Raw genomic sequence first — 19,100 nt, forward strand, 5'->3', positions numbered from 1 at the left:
CAGAAATTTTAAAAAATCTTATTCAGCACCAGCATGCTTAAAAATACATGCTGCAATACAGGACTAAATGCAAGCTTAATAGCAAAGGAATATGAAAGAGTTGGAGCTAAGTGATCCCCCAACTAAAAGCTCTGAAGCTCAATAATATTGAATCGTGACAAACAATTAAGCAGGTAATGCTGCAAAAATATCCCCATTGAAATGGTCTGGCATGTGAATGTTGAGAAGTGCCAAACAGGTGATACATCACTTCATCTTCCTGTGATCCCCACTGTCACAGAAGTTGGTCACCTGTAAATTTGATTAGTTACATATGACAGAGTCATATAACATAGTCATTCAGCATGGAAACTGGCCTTTTGGCCCCAACTTGCCCCTGATGACCAAGATGCCCCTGATGACCAAGGGGACTTTATGTCCCCTTGTTCAAGACTCTCCCACTTGTGGAAACATCTGAACATCTACCCAGTTGTGTCCCCTTCAGTGTTTCAATATCACCCCTCATTTTTATAAACTTTATAGACTACAAATCTAACCATTTCAGCTATTTGTGATAAGACAGTTCTCTCATCCTAGAAACTAGCCTAGTTAATCTCTCTGGACTGCCTCCAATACTGGTATATTCTTCCTTGAATAAAGAGACCAAAAGTACTGTCAAAATCCAGCTGCAGCCTTGTCATTGGCAAGTATAATTTTAGCAATAGTTCTCCGTGTCTGCGCTCTAAACCCTTTGCAATAAAAAACAGCATTACCCCCTGCTGTCTCCTCCCCTTCCTTAACCCTCTAGCTGTCTCCTCCCACCCTCCCATCCGCCCGCCCTCGGGCTCCTCCCCTTTTCCTTCTTTCTCCCACCCCCCATCAGTCTGAAGAAGGGTTTCGGCCCGAAACGTCGCCTATTTCCTTCGCTCCATAGATGCTGCTGCACCCGCTGAGTTTCCCCAGCAATTTTGTGTACCTATTACATTGGACTTCCTTACTTGCTACACTTGCATGCTAATGTTTTGTGTTTCATGCTGAAGAACACCTAGATCCCTCTATTTTCACTCATTTGTAATCTCTCCCCATTCAGACAATAGTCTTCCTATTGATTATTCCTTTTGATTCCATCCATGGTGGGAAGGATATTCTTTGGCCAATTATTGAAATTCAGTGTTTTACTCACACTTTGAAGTTAAGGGCCGTTGAAACATTTTGTTTATTGGTGTGTTATATTTGTCTTGTTATCTGACTCTTAATTTTATTTATCAATTGCAGATCGACCTGGAACCAGAAGGCAGATTGTACGTTGTCATAGATCTCTCGGGATCATCGAGTGAAGGTAACTTTTCATTACTCAGATCCACTATAGCAGCTTCTCTGCAATGTTTATTTTGTTTTGGATAAAAAAAAAATATTGCAATGACTCACCAAGCATCAGTCAGATTCATTGCAAAGGAATGATGCCCTGTTCTGCTATTATTCCATAAAGAGTTGTGTTCAAAATATTTCCAGTTTTTGATGAATGGCAATTGATTTGAAGCTCAGATCAGTTTATTGTCATACTCACCAGGGTGCAATTCCTTGTTCACGTGAAGCTCAGAGAGTAAATGGTTTTTATATAATAATGATAAAAGGAACAATAAATATAATGATGAGTGCAGAACGGCAAAATGGTGCAAGATGATAGTGCAGAATCCAACTGGTGCTAAGGAATACAAAGGACGATAATGGAATACCCTGATGAGGTAGAGTTAAGATCAAGAATACATGGAAGCACCTCTGTGAAAGGGATGTGAAAGATGTTCTCAAGTCTGGATATCTGAGCCTTCAAGCTACTGTATGTTCTCCCAGAAGGTAGAGGGAGAAAAGGATATGGCCAGGGTGACAAGCATTCTTCCAGCTATCCTTATGTAACCCACTGTGGCAATGGACTGGATGGAAGGAAGTTACAAGTCCATGATGGCCTGGGCTTTGTTCAGACAGTCAAGAGCAAATCAGTTGCCATAACAGGCTGAGATGCAACCTATCAGAATATTTTCTACAATACATCTGTAAAAGTTCGAGAAAATCCTCGTGGACATGCTGAACTTTATCTGATGTGTATGAAAGTAAATGCACTCATATGCTTTCTGGATCACCACACTAGGTAAGGTTGCTGGTGATAAGGATGCCAGGGAACATGAAGCTGTTGACCATTTCTATGCAGTTGATAAAAATAGTGGTGTGTTCACCCATTGCTGCTTTAGATAAACAACCAACGCTTTTGCCTTGCTGATGTTAAGAGCTAGGTTATTGTCCTGACACTATAGCGTTAGGTTCTCGATCTTTTTCTTGAATATTGTCACGTCGTTGTTGTAGATCTGGCCAACAATAGTGGTGCCATCTGTGAATGTAATGATCAAAGTTGTATTTGGCCACATGGTCATGGGTGTACAGGGAGTCGTGCAAAGGATTGACACACAACCCTGAGGGGCACCAGTGTTGAGGGATCGCGTGGCAGAAATGTTCTGACCAACTTTAACTGGCGAAGGTCTGGTGTTCAACAAGTCAATGAATAGCATCCTATCATTTATTTTCTTATTGTCAAGGTGATCCATGGCTCAATGTAGTGTAAAAGGGATGGTATCCTTCATGGACCTATTTTTGCTCTTGAGAATTAATAACTTTCAAAGCACTTCATGACGGTCGATGACAGAGCTATTGGGCAGTAGTTATTGATACAGATCACTTTATTTTTCTTCGAGACTGGAATGATGGACTTTTCCTTGAAGTAGAAGGGAAAAGAAGACTGTGTAAGAAGGAACTGCAGATGCTGGTTTAAATTGAAGATGGACACAAATAGCTGGAATAACTCAGCGGGACAGGCAGCAAGTCTCGAGAGAAGGAATGGGTGAAGTTTTGGGTTGAGACCCATCTTCAGTCTGACACAAGTGGTGCCAACAATATTCCTAGATCCCTTCAAACTTGCATCCCATCAGAATTCTGCTGAATTTAAGCCCTGCAACTGCCTTCATATAATTACATTTGACACTAATTACAAAGACAGTAATAAAACTCTGAGAGGGCATCTTAATTAAATTGCTGTACTTATTTTAAGAATGCTTGAGAAACTCTGAAGCTAATCAACAAAGGAATAGTTAGGATGATGAGATTTAGGCAAAAAAAACAGTACGAGTAATTCGGTGAACTACTTTCCAGTGGTGGTGGGCCTGATCTCCGATAACGATGAGAAGGCCTACCGGGAGGAGGTGGCTGATCTGGCACTCTGGTATCAGAACAACAGCCTCGTCTTGAATGTCACTAAAAGTAAGGAGCTGATTGTGGACTTTAGAAGGGCATAAACAGGGGCGGAAAATCCGGGCGGGCCAGAGGGGACATGTCCCCTCCATGTTTTGAAAGATAGGGGACATCCCCCCCCAAGTTTTTGTAATCCAGATTTTAAAACCCGGTGAAATCTGCGCTTTCCGCGAGACAGTGGGTGTGGGACTGATGATCGAGGGCGCCGATTGGACGAGAGACGTCGGTCAGCAGGCAATGGGGGCGGGACATGATTCAGCACGATGATTGGAGGAGGGAGGAGTGGGGGGGGGGTGGGACTGAGGAGAGAGCGCGGTGATTGGAGGAGGGAGACGTGGCACAGACCCGCGCCTCATCCGCAGCCAGGATCGATCCCGGCCGGGTCTCCGCCGCTGTTCTGTCCCCTCCCGAGTACCCCTCGAGTAAGGCAATGCAGCACCTTTACCACCTCAGGCAGCTGAGGAAATTCAGAGTCTCTCTGAGGATCCTTCAATGGTGCTGTAGAAAGTATCCGGAAACATCTCGATCTGGTTTGGGAACTGCTCTGCCCAGGACAGGAAGGCCCTGCAGAGAGTAGTGCATTCAGCCGAACACACCATGGGAACACCACTCCCTCCCCTACAGGACCTATACACCAGGAGGTACAGATCCAGAGCCAGCAAGATCATGAAGGACCCCTCGCACCCCAGCAACGGACTGTTCCAGCTGCTACGGTCAGGCAAGCGCCTCCGCTGTCACGCTGCAAAAACAGAGAGGATGAGACGTAGTTTCTTCCCACAGGCCATCAGGACTGTAAACTCTGATCTCACCGGGACGTAATTACTGTTGTGTCTTTTAAAAAAAATGTAAATACTGGTTCTGTTCTGTTGTTCTGTTGTTTTGCACAATGCCGCAGGCATTGCCACTTTAATTTCACTGTACATCTTGTATGTGTATGTGACAAATAAAGTTGACTTGACTAATTCATGTTGGGGAAAAAAAATAGACATTGCTATCCACCGTTCGATATCTCAAACCATGCCCCAATTCACTGCATCGCTAATACGTAGCTATTAAAGTTTATTTACAATTATAACATAAATATTATATCAATTATCAAAAAAAACATGTAAAATATTGCTAACTTTCCCTGAATAAGGCTCCAGCCATTGCTTCCTCATTTGTTTGAAACATGCCTACCATCAGTGATGTGCTTTCTATGCACATAATTCAGTGTCAATTTTAGAAAAGGATGCCTTGATGTGTCAGCGAGCATACTTTTGAGGAGGAATAGGAAGTGCTGTTTCATTATTTTGCACTTGGCCTCACCCTGGAAGGAGAGGACGCTGAGGACAGAGAGGTTGGTGTAGATATGGAGAAGAAAATTGAAATAACCAGCACTTAGAGGTCCAGTTGGCCATGAAAGACACAGCGCAGGTGCTCGGCAAAGCAGTCACCTCGTGTGCAATTTCCTCTGCCCTTGCATCCTTTGTCATTCTCTCCCCCTCACACCTTCCTTGGCCAAAGCAGAGTGTGTATTTTAGCTTAATTTATATATATACACAAGTCATTATGCCAAGCATTTTTTATTACGAGAGACAACCAGTAATTAAATAGAAAATTGGCTGTTCTAAATAAAAAGTCATGACAGGGTTCACATTTTTCCATATTTATTTTGACATTCTGTGTGCAGCGAAAAGCCTAATGGTTCTCTTTAGAGTTCTTTTGGGTTCTTTCAGAAACAGATCCAGGTGGGCTCCTCCTTTCCAGAATAATTTTCTTTGCCCCTGAAAATGAAACTTTATTTTCTAAACAGTGTTATATATTTATGTAAAGAAAAAGATACAACATGCAAATACACCATACAATGACAAAAATTGTAGCACATTTTTGATCATACAGAGTACAAACTCTTCCTTAAAAAAAATAAAAACAAGAAACATCAATTCTTCCAAAATAATTACAGGATACCCTCACGTCATAATTTCTCCCTTCTAGGATGAGGCCAAATGCAAAGCAGGGTGCTTCTCCCTCCTTGTGTGTGGAGCCTCGTGCAAAGCATCCTAGTGAACATGGTTTATCTTGGCCTTCTGGACAAAGTGGAAGTTTGTTTGATTGATTGTGATTTTGGGGTTATTGGGAATAGACCTAACCTCAAAAGACCTCAGTTTTGATCTGATCCAAAGATTGCAGAGTTCCTTAGCTCTATCTGTGATGTTTATCAGATAATCCTGTTTAGCAGCTTTATGAAGTTGGCACCTTATGTTTAATTGCTTTAGGAGCTGCTGCTGGCATTCCCTTCCTTGATCCTAATCAAAGCACAATTGATCTCCTTGTACAGATGCTGGTGCAGACACAAGGAACTGCAGATGTTGGTATCCTGCATAGAATACAAAGTGCTGGAATAACTCTACGGGTCACTACCATCTTTGGAGGACATGGACAGGTGATGCTCCACTAAGGGCAACCATCGTCCTCCACCTGTTCCACCGTTGAGGTCTTGGTTGGATTGCTCTTTGTCAGAGACCTCCCCCTCGACCTTACCGCCATGCATGGCCCTACCAGGAGCATAGCTCCAGATGGCATGCTCTCAGGATTTCAGGTCCACACAAGCTTCTCCACCACGACAAGGTGACAATGCTTTGCACTAATCAGGGATTGTGCTTGGATACAATGATACTTTACTGAACTGATGCTAAAAAATAGTTTCACTGTGCATCTGTACATGTGATAGTAAAGAGCCATTGACCCAGTAATGTAGCTATTGTGGCACTTCCGCAGTAATATAATGCACCATCACCTTTCTGCAATTGCCAGCTATTTCAGCAGCATCTCTTACAGAGTTTATGGTGAGAAAACATTGTGAGGGGCATTTCAGCTATCAAAGTCTCCTGGACAGTTAGGGGCATAGTACCACCTATAGAAATCTCATGACCTGAATACCACAACCCAGTGAGATTTGTGTGGGGGCACTGAATCTGGTATACCAGCAAGATTCCAGGAGATCTACTCGTTGTGCTGAAGAATCAAAGGAAGAGCGCTAAGTAGCTAGTGAGACCATTGAAATGCTAAGAAATAGGAAAATTATTGACAACCAAAACTTGTCTCGAAATCTGCAAATGTGGCTATCGTAAGAAAAAAGATGGATTTCCACAAGTGCATTAAATGTTATGGATAAATGATGATAAAGATATGATATGTTTGGCTTGTTCATCAAGCCCAAATGACTGAATAAACAGAACATGATATTTAGGGGGATAAATCAAATTAATGCATAGGATGGTTGGTGTCAACCAGTACACCCAGGGATCTCGCATCATAACACTCCACATTGTTGATTGTGTGCCTTCCTGTTGCTTCAACCACCTTTTGCTATAACATTACAATTGTCAACTTTCCACTTTTATTGTTAATTACCAGCAGCAAATTGCTAGGCTGCCAACATCAGTTTACAGAGTCATGCTTAGAAAAGTTTTAATCCTGTTTTCTTGCTTTCACATATTGGGCTGCATACTGTGTTTTTAGCTTTTATTTGTAACTTTCCTTTTGTGCTTCTAATAAATAAAAGCTGATTTGGTCCACACCGTTTGTTTTTCAAAGTCACACACCATTATCTACGCAAAGCAGCAAGTTGCTTGCATTGACCATCCGATTAAAGAAGCATGCTCTGTATTGGTTTAGATCTTTTTTTTTTCCTCCCCATACTAAATGACTGGGAACGGGGTTTGAATTGGGATGTTCAGTGTATCAGTGTGTGCTTACTTGTGTGAAGAAATATAGATAATAATGAACCAAATCTATTCTGATTGATGTGTCATTTACACCAAATATTTAGAATATCCTGGATTCGGCCTGGGTAGAGTGAATGAGGAGAGGATGTTCCCACAAGTGGAGAGGCCAGGACCAGAGGCCATGGCCTCAGAATAATAAGACAGACCTTTAGAAAGGAGATGAGAAGGAATTTCTTTAGTCTGAGGGTGGTGAATCTGCGGAGTTCATTGTGACAGACGGCTGTGGAGGCCAAGGGAACGATAGATCAGTCACGATTGAATGGCGGAGTAAACTTGATGGACCAAATTGCCTAATTCTGCTACTAGAGCTTATGAATTTATGAATATTCGTTGGAAATTATATTTAGTATAACAGGGATAATGAGAAGAAAGATGAACTGAATGAGGCTTGAAGGAGAAATGTGGACCATGACATTTGTCCTGGATGACTTTGCAGTATTTTTAATTCTGTGCTAAATAAAATAATGATGCAGCAGGGCATCACATTTATAGCTGCATTGTTTCCTACTGTATCTTTAAAACAACTAAACTAGTCTATCTTTGAGTATAAGTCTAACGTATTCTTATATCAGCAGGCTTTTATGTGTAAGACTGAAGGCAATTATTCCTCTGGTTCTGATCATGGGATCTTTATACTAAGTTTGTGGTCAAGATAGTTACGTGAATTATAGCTTCTTGATCCGAGCTTTGCCTTCCACTGATTTGTTGACTTGAAAACAGATATATTGTCCCCCATTTCCCACACATTTCAAGAAAATGGGCGTTTTCATTTGAACTTCAGTTTATTTGTAATCTGATTGCACTATGGTTCCTTTTCAGAGGCTGTACAACTGCTATACATTTATAAGCTTCCATCCCTTTTAATTTATATCATATTGCTTCATAATAGGAAATGGATTCCAATTAGGTTGATTCAGAGGAAAAGTCACCATGGCAATTATCTCTCATTTTAACCCTTGCTCGTCTGAGAGGAACACTGGAATGGATAGTTACATCAGTAGTTGGGCATTTCACTCTATCCCATGTATCACCATTTGCACTATGAAGACATCAGAAAAGGCTTGAGATCTGGGCCACTAACAGCCAGGGCATTATGAATGCATTATAAAAGGGTTATAATTCAGGCATCAACATATTCTACCCAATCCCAGATTTGCCCGTAAAATCTTTGCAGTGTTTAGAGATGCTTATCTGCAGCTAACTAGTTTTCTGATGACTCATTACAGGAAGGAAATAAAACCTTAGTGCCTGTATTTGTAATTTTTGGAAGCGTTTGCTTTGCTTATGACATTTCCTCTTTTCGCTCCTTTCATTTGGACGGTAATTTCAAGAAACGCTTAACGCCCAGTGCATAATCCCAAGGTGATAAAAATTCCTCAGTGTGAAATTCTGTGGTATTGGGCGCTCATATATACCTTCAAATCAAATTAACCGGGAATTAGATCAGATGCTCAGTGTTCACTAACATCTGGAACATGCCAACAACAAGATGAAGACCCAGGTGTTTCTAAAGTGGTTTTCAGAAGAGAAAAACTTTGGAAGTAATATTCAAACTCTCCAAATATCAACCCAAGCATTGGTTATATTAACAGTGGGATATCACTCACAGTTTGGTGTGACAATGCAATGAAAGGCAAAGGAGAATAATCTTAACATCATCCACTATTATTGCTATCTACCAGTTGTTTCGAACAACTGGTAAATAGCAACGTGATTCACTTATATCAAGTGAATCACCGTTGTACTGTGAAATTATTATAAGATTCTAGATGATGGGTCCCAACTACTTTCACAATGCCGGAACATTACTGAACCAGCTATGCAAACCTTTTGGAAATTTTGAGTAGATACTTCCTCAAGTATGTTGACGATGAATGCCTTTTTTATCCCAAACTAGCACTTAAGTGAGAATTCCATCAAGAATTTACTGACTTCAACTTGAGAAGACATCTGAAGAAGGGTCTCGACATGAAATGTCACCCATCCATGCTCACCAGAGATGCTGCTTGGCCCACTGAGTTACAACAGCACTTTGTGTAATTTACAGGTTGTTGTAATTTGGTTTGAATGGTACATGTAAAGGACAGATTTCTTCGCAAATGAGAACAAACATCTCATGGTAAATATGGGGGTACAATCTGACCACCGCTCTCTTACACAGGAAGTACAGATGTCATACGTCAAAACATTTTCGGATGCCATTGGATGGGTTGCCAAAATCAACATTCAGTTTCATGAGCACAAAACAAAATGCTGGAGGAACTCATTGGGTCAGGCCGCATCTGTACAGAGAATGGACATCTGAAGAAGTGTCCCAATCGAAAAAGACATCTGTCCATTCCCTCTACAGATACTGCCTGACCTGCTGAGTACCTTCAGCACAAGCTTCTAGCAGAGTGTATGGCTGCTACTGACTCAAGATGAACAGCTAGGCAATAATCTTTGTTGGCTGTTTTGCTCACGATATTTTGAATACATAGAATTATTACATGGAAGGACATTGAGGGGCAGTTACAGCTTCAGTGTGTGAAAAGGAGCTGTTGTATGAAGCTAGTCCCATCACATTGGGTTTATAGTCTGTGTATCACTGTCTTGAATCATCAATAATTAATAGCTAAGATTAGTCGGGGTTTATCATACTTACGTAGATTTGTGCTATCAGAATCTGCTGCCTGATGGTCAGGAGGTATCCTTTGTCAGCCACTGTGAAAATTACCATAGACTCTCACTTCATTATCTATGCACCCTTTCATTTTTCTCTTGAGAAGAAGCGTATGTGTATAATGAGTTGTATGAACCATTTCACCGACGTCCCCCTTGACCTCAACAGTAAACACAAGGGACTTAAGGGGATTTACATTGTTTATCTGTACAGAAAATCCTACATCTGGTTGTTCTGTGGGAACAGCAACAAATTCATTGGGCAAAGAAGATTTGGAGGCAGTAACTAAGTATTGGATGAAGGTCACAAGGCCATAAGTGATAGGAGCAGATTTAAGCCATTCATCCCATCAATCATGGCTGATCTATCTCTCCCTCCTAACCCCATTCTCCTGCCTTCTCCTCATAACCCTGGCACTTGTAGTAATCAAGAATCTATCTCTGCCTTAGTGAAGGAAACTAGAGGTATGCAAAGGTACAGAACTGATCAGATCTGGCGCCGAAGGTCAAAGGGCCCCCAATGTTCGATTGTAGGTTGTTGAGGAGGAAATAACGAGGAGATACAAAGAGTAAAATTAATTCCTAATAGTTGGATAGCGGATTATCAGGCTTTTAATGTAAATGTGGTTTAGTTGTTGTGTCCTGTGAAATAAAATGGCCTGATCCCCATCCAGCTTTACTTCTCAATTGGAGTTCAGAGCTTTGTAAATTTGAAGGTTTTAAGTAAATAAAATGTGGCCTCCGTTTATTAAGCTGTGATTGCTTTGAGCCATTTAAAATGTTAAAAGATTTTCTAGGTAATATTTGCATGGTGACATTAAAACTAGGTCGCAGATGTAGGTGTGACAGGTAAATTGATCACAGGACTAGGGAGATCAAAGTTACTCAGACATATAGGACAACAAAAGGAAATTCTTTAAAAAAAGATTTTTTTGAATATCTTAATTTCACTTTTCTTCTTTCTTCAGTGATCCAGATTTGACCTCTTTTCCATTAGTGAGACCAAGCGTAGACAAGGCAAATACTTTATCTCACCGAACGCCCAGGCTCTGTCCACAGGCCCTGCTGGTGCTCACATGGCTAACCATTTCAAACTTCCTTTCCAGATCTAATTCTCACCTCTCTGTTCTTGGCCTCCTCCATTGCCAGAGTGAGCATACATACAAACTGGAGGAACAGCATCTCATATTCCCACTTGGTAACTTACAACTATTAGCTATGAACATTAAATTCTTCAACTTTAAGTAATTACCCCCTACCCACCACCTCTTTTCCTTCCCCCCCATCCCCAAAAAAACATTTATCCAACTATCTTCCACCATCCCAGTTACCCTGCTCCTTTCGCTTCTTTCCTCTGCTCATCTCCCATCTCAGTGTCCCTCATTTCTCCTTTATACAGCCCCTTTCCCTTCCCCACTGTCCCCTTCCACCCATATTCCTCCCTCCAGCTTTCCATTTCTCTCCTCCTCTTCTGTCCTTATTTGACATAATTTGGTCTCCTTTCCACCTCTAGTCATTGTCATATATTCCGTCCAGCTGCGATTCACTCCAGCCCTCTCATCCGTATCCACCTATCACTTGCCAAGCATCCTCACAGTTCTGCCTTTTCCAGCTTCCACGGCCGCTACTCCAATCAGTTCTACGAAGGGTCCTAATCCAAAGCATCCCGACGATTCCCACCACAAATGCTGCCTGAGTTCCATCAGCACTTTGTTTTTTTTACCATTTTAAATTCCTTTTGTGGCAGACACAACATAACATGTAGCCTTTAAAGGCAAATGTGACTGTGTTAGATTTGTCTATTTATCAATGTTTCCCATCTGCAGCCAAGCGATTTGGTGATAAGATGTTAGTAGTTCTTGTTGTTGGTGGACTGGGTCATTTTCAGCTATTTTCTGTGCAAACACATCAAGAGAATGTGAAAGCCTTCTTGTCATGGTGACTTATTGTGGCTCTTCACTCAATTGTGCAAGTCACTTTCCAGACTATTGTTCAAAGGTCTGCATTTTTGATATGTCATTTTGTTACATGATTTCATTTCTACAGCTGGGGATGATATATGTGCAATATATGTATTTTATACATTACTAGACTTTTAACAGGACATAACTCTTGGCAAACAACTGATAGATGAAATGTAATACTGAGATATATGAAGTTATATATGTTGGCAAAAGAACAAAGAGCTACATGATGGAGTAAATTGCACAGTTCTAAGCTTTATGCCGGAGCTCAGTTCTGAGTGGCTATGGTCATAAATCTTTGAAAGTGGCAGGACATCATGAGGAGGAGGTTAATATGGACTTCATAACTAGAAAGACGGTTCAAAGGGAGAGAGGTAATGCTGAAACTTTAATCAAAACTTTAATCATAGTTAAGTCAAAACAAGTACCAATGTAGCCACAATACATTAGGAAGGATCCGAAGACCTTAGAGAGGGTGGAGAAGTGTTTTGCGAGAAAGGTTACATGTATCTAGGATTTTATTTACAAGTGTTGACACAGATAGATGGGTTGGTGAAGAAAGCATTTGGCACACATCCCTTCATCGGGAAGGGTATTGAGTACAGGAGTTGGGATATCATGTGCAAGATATTAGTGAGACTACGTTTAGAGTATTGTGTGCATTTGTGGTTGCCCTGATACAGGAAAGATAGCGTTAAGCTCGAAAGGCAGCAAATAAAATATTCTTTGTTGCCAGGATTTGAGGGTTTAAGTTAGGAGGAAAGGCAGAGTAGACTGAGACTTTTATCCCTGAAGCATAGCAGGCTGAGGTTTGACTTTATAGAGGTATATAAAATCATGAGTGGCATAGACAAAGTGAATGGTCAGTCTTTTTCCCCCAGAGTAGAGGCATCCAGGACTGGGAGGGCAGAGATATAAGGTGACAGGGGAAAGATTTAAAAGAGACCTATACCCCATGACAACTCCTTCCCGCCATTGCCCCGTCACGTGACCCTACCCCCGACTGCTGAGGGTTCGCATAGCCAGTGGCCTAATCACTGGGTGCCGCCACAGGACACCCCCCCGAAAACAAAGGCAGGAAAACGAGCAGGGCGACAAAACGCGGCAGCCTGAACTCGTAAACACACAGGCAGACCATGAGGGCAGACGTCGAAAAGGGATAGAGTGTGCTCACCTTCTACCGGAAGGTGCACAAACATGGCCGAGGGTGGCTCCTGCTGTGGGTCAGGGGGACCCCGGGCCGTGGGTCGGGGCAGTGGGGCCCGCGGGCGTAGTCAATGCTCCGGCTGTGGGCCATCCCGGCCGTATGCCGAGGGGTGCAAGGAGACCAATGCAAAAGCTGCAGGATGGATGAGGTACAGACCCATCACGTCGACCAGCAGAGGATCATGTCCAGAGAAATACGGCGCCCAGCGATGGCTGGGAGATGTCAGCAACAATGCAAATACAACAACAAAGAAATAACAAGAAACTAATAGCAATATTAAGCTGGGTCATTACAGTGTAAAATGGAAAAAAACTACAGTGAGCAAACATACAGCAAAGTCCAAAGTGGTCGGATGCCGAAAGTTCTATGGTTCGAATCAAGCAGGGTAGGACAGGAAACCAAATTTTGAATTGTCCAATGTACGATGAGAAGATGCTGTGCTTGAAGCTGGAGGCTGTAGTGACACCATCCGAACAGAGGTGGCGCTGTTGACGGCGGTCAGACCGCAGTGACACCATCCGGCCGGAATAATAATAATAATAATATATAATAATATATCTTTTATTGTCATTGCACGTCAGTGCAACGAGATTTAGTGTGCAGCTCCACTGATGTACAAGAAAGGTAAATAAATACAATACATAAATAAACAAGCTGAATTGATTGACGTGACCATCTGAGGGAGACTGTCCAAAGGGGGTGGGTGGGGGGGCACTCATTAGGGCCGGTTCAGAGCCGCTATAGCTCTTGGGATAAAACTGTTCCTGAGTCTGGAGGTTCGGGCGTAGAAGGCCTTGTAACGTCTGCCGGAGGGAAGTAGTTGAAACAGACCGTGGCAGGGGTGTGATGAGTCCTTATGGATGCTGAGGGCCTTCCTGAGGCACCGCGTGTGGTAGATGCCCTCCAAGGCTGGTAGCTCTGAAGGTGGCATTGTTGACGGCAGTCAAAGCAGGTCGGCCCCATCCGACGGGGAAATCCTCCACACCCGGAAGTAGAAACGTCGCGTCCGGCTGGCCGCAGCACCCATTTTGGCAGTCAACCATGGCGGCCATGTGGGCAGCGGCCACGGCGGGAATTTTGGCAGCCTCGTGAGGCGAATCTCGAATGTGAGCGAGGTGGCCGGCATCGATGGGCCTCGCCCCACCGCTGCAGGTAGGAACTCCACATACCGTCGCCGGCGGCTCTCGAGACCGGCTGCACCGCCGCGCCTTTGGCAGAAACTGGAAGCGGCCGGGGGATCCGTCGCGGGACCGCCGACTCACGATCAACCGAGGCTCCACCCGGCTGCTGGGCCAACCACAGCTCGACCATATGGGCCGCCAGCGGCCGGGGATCTTCATTAACCGCAAGGAGCAGGCGGACATCAGTGGACATCCGCCCCAGGTAAGCCTGCTGGATCGGAAGGGAGGGCCGTCAGCCGTCAATCAAGGCCAATCACACCCATCGACCCGAACGGCCTCCGATTGGTGAAACCAGGCACAGGCGGGAGCGAGCGGCCGACCGCGGTGGTGGGGCCCAAGGCAGCGTCTGGGTGCTGCGCAGAGTTGACGGCTGCATCTATAGTGGTAATCACTGTCAAGCTGGGCTGCCGGCTGCAGACATCAGCTCACCACAGTAGAGGTGCGTGCATCGGGATATCCAAAATATCCATTTTGGAATGTCGCGGGTCACCAATTTAGAGGCACCAAACGTTGTGAATAAACGGTTTCTTTATTCAGGCATTATAAGTTAGATATACTTGCACGTTTAGTCCTCTATCACAAAAGTCATTGTTGCTGCTGCGAGGCTGTTGCCTCCTGGGCTCGAGCTGAGATCCTGCTGAGGTGGCAGGACACTCATGCGAAGAGAGAAGAAGAGGAAGAGAGAGGGAAGGTTGACCCGGGGTTCGTTATATACTGGGACACACCCCAATACCCCATGACAACTCCTTCCCGCCATTGCCCAGTCACGTGACCCTACCCCCGACTGCCAGGGGTTCGCACAGCAAGTGACCTAACCACTGGGTGCCGCCACACCTGAGGGTTAATTTATTCATTCAGAAGGTAGTGAGTAATTGGAATATGTTGCTAAAGGGAGCTGTAAAGGAGGGCACAATAGAAACATTTAAAGGACATTTAAACAGATACATGAATGGAAAAGGATTAGAAAGATATGGGCTGAACGTGGGGAAATTGGACAAGCTCAGTTATAAACCCTGATCGATGAATTGGGCCAAAATACCTTTTTTTTCTCTATTTCTCTATGATTCCAGGTTGAACTGGGAGAAGCTGGGTTTCTTGTAGCAAAGAAGGTTGAGAGAATATATTGCAGAGATTCACAAAACAATGACAGATGTAAGCAGAACATAAAGATCAATGCTCTTCCAAGAATCAAGCAACACTGACTCCCTGCTAACCAAAGCCCATGACATAACAGCAGGACCTCCTCTGCAATGAGACCTCGGCTCAACCTTCTACAGTTGTTTCATCAAACTCCTTCCTTCCTCGAGACAGTCTAGAGTCAGGAGAGTGACCAATGATTAGACAATGTTCACTTCCATTCACAACTCACAAATGCAATAGTCTAGTAGCGGACAGAGATGACTAGGTAGCAAGTAACATTTGTACCTCAGAAGTACTAACCGATGAACACCTCCAACAAGGATTAGTCCAACTACCTATTCCTGATATTCACCACCCCTCATCCCCTCACCCACCAGCCTCAATCATGCACTTTATGCCCTCCCCACAGAATGTGCAAGTTCAGATTGGGCACTCAACCACAGTCTACTCTCTGTGCTCAACTTCTTTGACCCAGATTAGTTCAGTTGTGTCCAAGTCCTTGGCCTCTGGTTGGAATTCAGCAGATACTTAATCTAAATGAACATTGGAATGCCACACACTGACCTCTGGGTTGCCTTCAAGGAAACAAACAAATTTCTCTGATTTGTGGATTCTCTCCCCAATTAGAAAACAATCTATGCCTTTATTCCTACTACCAAAATGCATGACTTCACACTTTGCTACACTATATTCCATCTGCCATTTCTCTGCCTACTCTCACAACCTGTGCAACTCCTTCTACAGATTCCCTGCTTTCTCTACAATAGCTGCTCCTCCACCTATTTTCGTATCATCTGCAAACCTGGCCACAAAGCCTTCAACCCCCTTCATCCAAGTCATTAATATACAACGTGGAGCAGCGACCCCAGCACCGAGCCCTGCGCAACTCCCCTCGGAATTGTGCAGGGCACTCACTGATGTTTGAAACAAGAAATGATCTTAAGATGGTCTCAATGGTCCATCATTAAGATCCTTGATGATGCTGGCTGCTTCTTCAGGCTGCGCTTCCTTAAGGGCCTGTCCCACTTATGCAACCTTTACAGGCGACTGCCGGCACCCGCCATAGGTCGCCAAAATGTTCAACATGTTGAAAATTCAGCGGCAACCAGAAAAACGCTACAACTCTTTGGAGACATCTCACGACCATAGGAGATCTCTCAGGACCATACAGGCTATATGGTCGTGAGAGGTCTCCTAACGTTGTGAGAGGTCACCCGCGACATGTCGCCTGTATGGCCGTGAGAGGTCTCCTATGGACGTAAGAATTCTCCAAAGATTCGTAGCGTCTTTCTGGTCGCCACTGAATTTTCAACATGTTGAAAATTTCGGCGTCCTATGACGGGTGCCGGCAGTCGCCTGTAAAGGTCGCGTAAGTGGGACAGGCCCTTAAGGAAGCGCAGCCTGAAGAAGCAGCCAGCATCATCAAGGATCTTAATGATGGACCATTGAGACCATGGTCTTGCTCTCATTTCACTCTTGCCCTCAGGAAGAAGAATCTGAAAACCGTGACCTCCAGGTTCAGGAGCAGCTTCTTCCCAACAAACACCAGCTAAACTACAAACTATGAACTGTATTAGTTGCACTAAGGACTTAAAGCTTTTTTCATTAATAATAGGCGTTATTAAATTTATTGAACTTCTTTTTTTATTAGTGTTCGGCATGGACATGAAAGGCCGTGATGGCCTGTTTCTGTGCTGTAATTGTTATATGGTTATATTATTATGTTATCCATGAGTACTGTGTTTACAGACCCTTATGCTGCTGCAAGTAAGAATTTAATTGTTACCTTTTCAGTACATATGATAATTAAACACTCTTGACTTGAAGTATTATTTCCTCAGGCTCAAGAGCATAGAACTGGGGCAAATGATATTCCACAATATGTGGTCAACATTTCGGACTGAGATGAAAAAAATATTGAATTCTGCAAATCGTTGGAATTGTTCACTACAGCAAGCAATTTTACCACTAAGTATATTCAGGACTGAGATTGATAGACTTTTGGACATAAAGAGAATCAAGGGACATGCGGTCAGCAAGAAAGTGGATGAGATAGTGCTTCAGCCATTATCTTGCTGAAGAATGGAGCAGATTTCAGGACCATTTGGCCTATTCCTGCTTCTATGTCTGATGCCCCCTGTGTATTCAGCAGTGCCTCTAAGTGCATTTATTTGTAAGCAAAATGGCCATTAATGTCCACTTAATGGATAACGTGTAGAGTTATTTTGCTACTTTTGCTGTTATTTCCATTCTCATATATTAGGATATTAATTAATCATTAATATAATGCATTTCTACAAAGTATTTAGCTTAAATCATGTCATTAATATCCAATTTTGGCCAAAGTAACACAAATTATTTCAAATATAAATTGTAAGCCTTGAACAAGATCTAACCGGTTTCAATTAGAAAAATAAAAATTTTGGACCATTACCAAGAATTTAATTTTCACTGATAGAATACTAAATCCATGACAAGGTATTTCAGATGGACTAACACAGGCTGTAACTCCGGAATTTGTTAAGCACCACACTGACGCTACAGTGGAGAACTGGGAATTAAATCTGTATTCATGAGCTAGGTTAAGCTCTCATCCATAAACATATTGTGAAATTATTCTGTACATAAAATAATCAGGAGTGTACACACAGTCTGTGTTATTGCAAGACGAGCAAAGGCCACATATCCATTGCTTCGTTGCCTGTGTCAGTTTTGGTCACCCTGCAAAAGGAAAGTTACCATTAAGCTGGAATTCATGTCATAGGATTAGGCCATTCATCCCATTGAGTCTACTCCGCCATTCAATCATGACTGATCTATCCTTCTCAACCCCATTCTCCTGTCTTCTCCCCATAACCTTTGGATTCTTCGCTCCAAGCATGCATTGATCAAGGCTCTAAGTTCATCCGCTTGACTCCTAATAAGCCTTGGATTAGAAATAAACACACTTTACCCTATCAGTCTCACTGTGTTCATGAACCTGCCCCTGCCTGTCCACCTCAATTGTCATAATATCTATCTTCCCATCAAGTCCTCCACTTGCTGACCTGTGGCTCTGGACTGTGCAACACAGTTCACCCCAGTTTAAGTAGCATGAGCAAATCTACATTGATTCCCTCCTGTTCATCATAAGATCATGACCTGATGGGCCAAATGGCATAATTCTACTATCCCTGAGTAGAATTAGGCCATTTGGCCCATCAAGTCTACTCCGTCATTCAATCATGGCTATTCAGTTTGCCGAGTCAACTATTTTCAAGATCTGCTTAAGTGTATCAGCCCATAAAATAGCTGAAGTTGCATATTGTATGCAGCTTATTTTCCGTGCATGTGCTGGTGTTGTTTCAACCTGTAGGGAGATACTTTCATCTATTCCAGTCTATTACAAAGTGGATTTTTTGTAATACTTAATCACACCTAAATATGCCAGGTGTTTTCTTCTTTCTTCTTCACCTGCTGAGCCCAGATTTCAAGCAGATGATAGGTTGCATGGAAGCTTTTTGGTTGGCCTCCAATATGGCATTAAATTATGACATATAATCAATAAACTCCTGTAGAACGCAGAAACATTAATACACATAAATCAAGAGTGCCATTGAATGAAAAAAACAAAACAGTATTTTTCTGAAAATATTTTTAAGATCAGAGAAGGTTGGATTATTTATTAGAATATTAGATTATTTATTTGAATAGAATTATTAGAATATTAGATTATTTATTAGATTAGAATAGAACAGGCTCTTTGGCTCACGATTTCTCTGTCAAACATGATATCAAATTTAGCGACTAACCTCTGCTTCGATATGTTCCATATCCCTTCATTCCCTGCATATAAAGATATATTAAAAGATATATAAAAGACAATAAAAAGATATATTATATTCATGTGGCTATCTAAAAC

The 19,100-nt window shown here is 42.7% G+C and overlaps 1 protein-coding gene across 1 annotated transcript in view; it reads left to right on the forward strand.

The window, feature by feature from the left end:
• prkce (protein kinase C epsilon) overlaps nt 1-19,100 on the forward strand; it is a 443,521-nt gene that overhangs the window by 137,160 nt on the left and 287,261 nt on the right. Inside the window, exon 2 of the mRNA XM_033025532.1 lies at nt 1,255-1,318. Coding sequence (XP_032881423.1) covers nt 1,255-1,318 — 64 coding nt within the window. The remainder of the gene's footprint in view (nt 1-1,254; nt 1,319-19,100) is intronic.

This window comes from Amblyraja radiata, chromosome 8, assembly GCF_010909765.2.
Source record: "Amblyraja radiata isolate CabotCenter1 chromosome 8, sAmbRad1.1.pri, whole genome shotgun sequence".
Lineage (NCBI taxonomy): Eukaryota > Metazoa > Chordata > Chondrichthyes > Rajiformes > Rajidae > Amblyraja > Amblyraja radiata.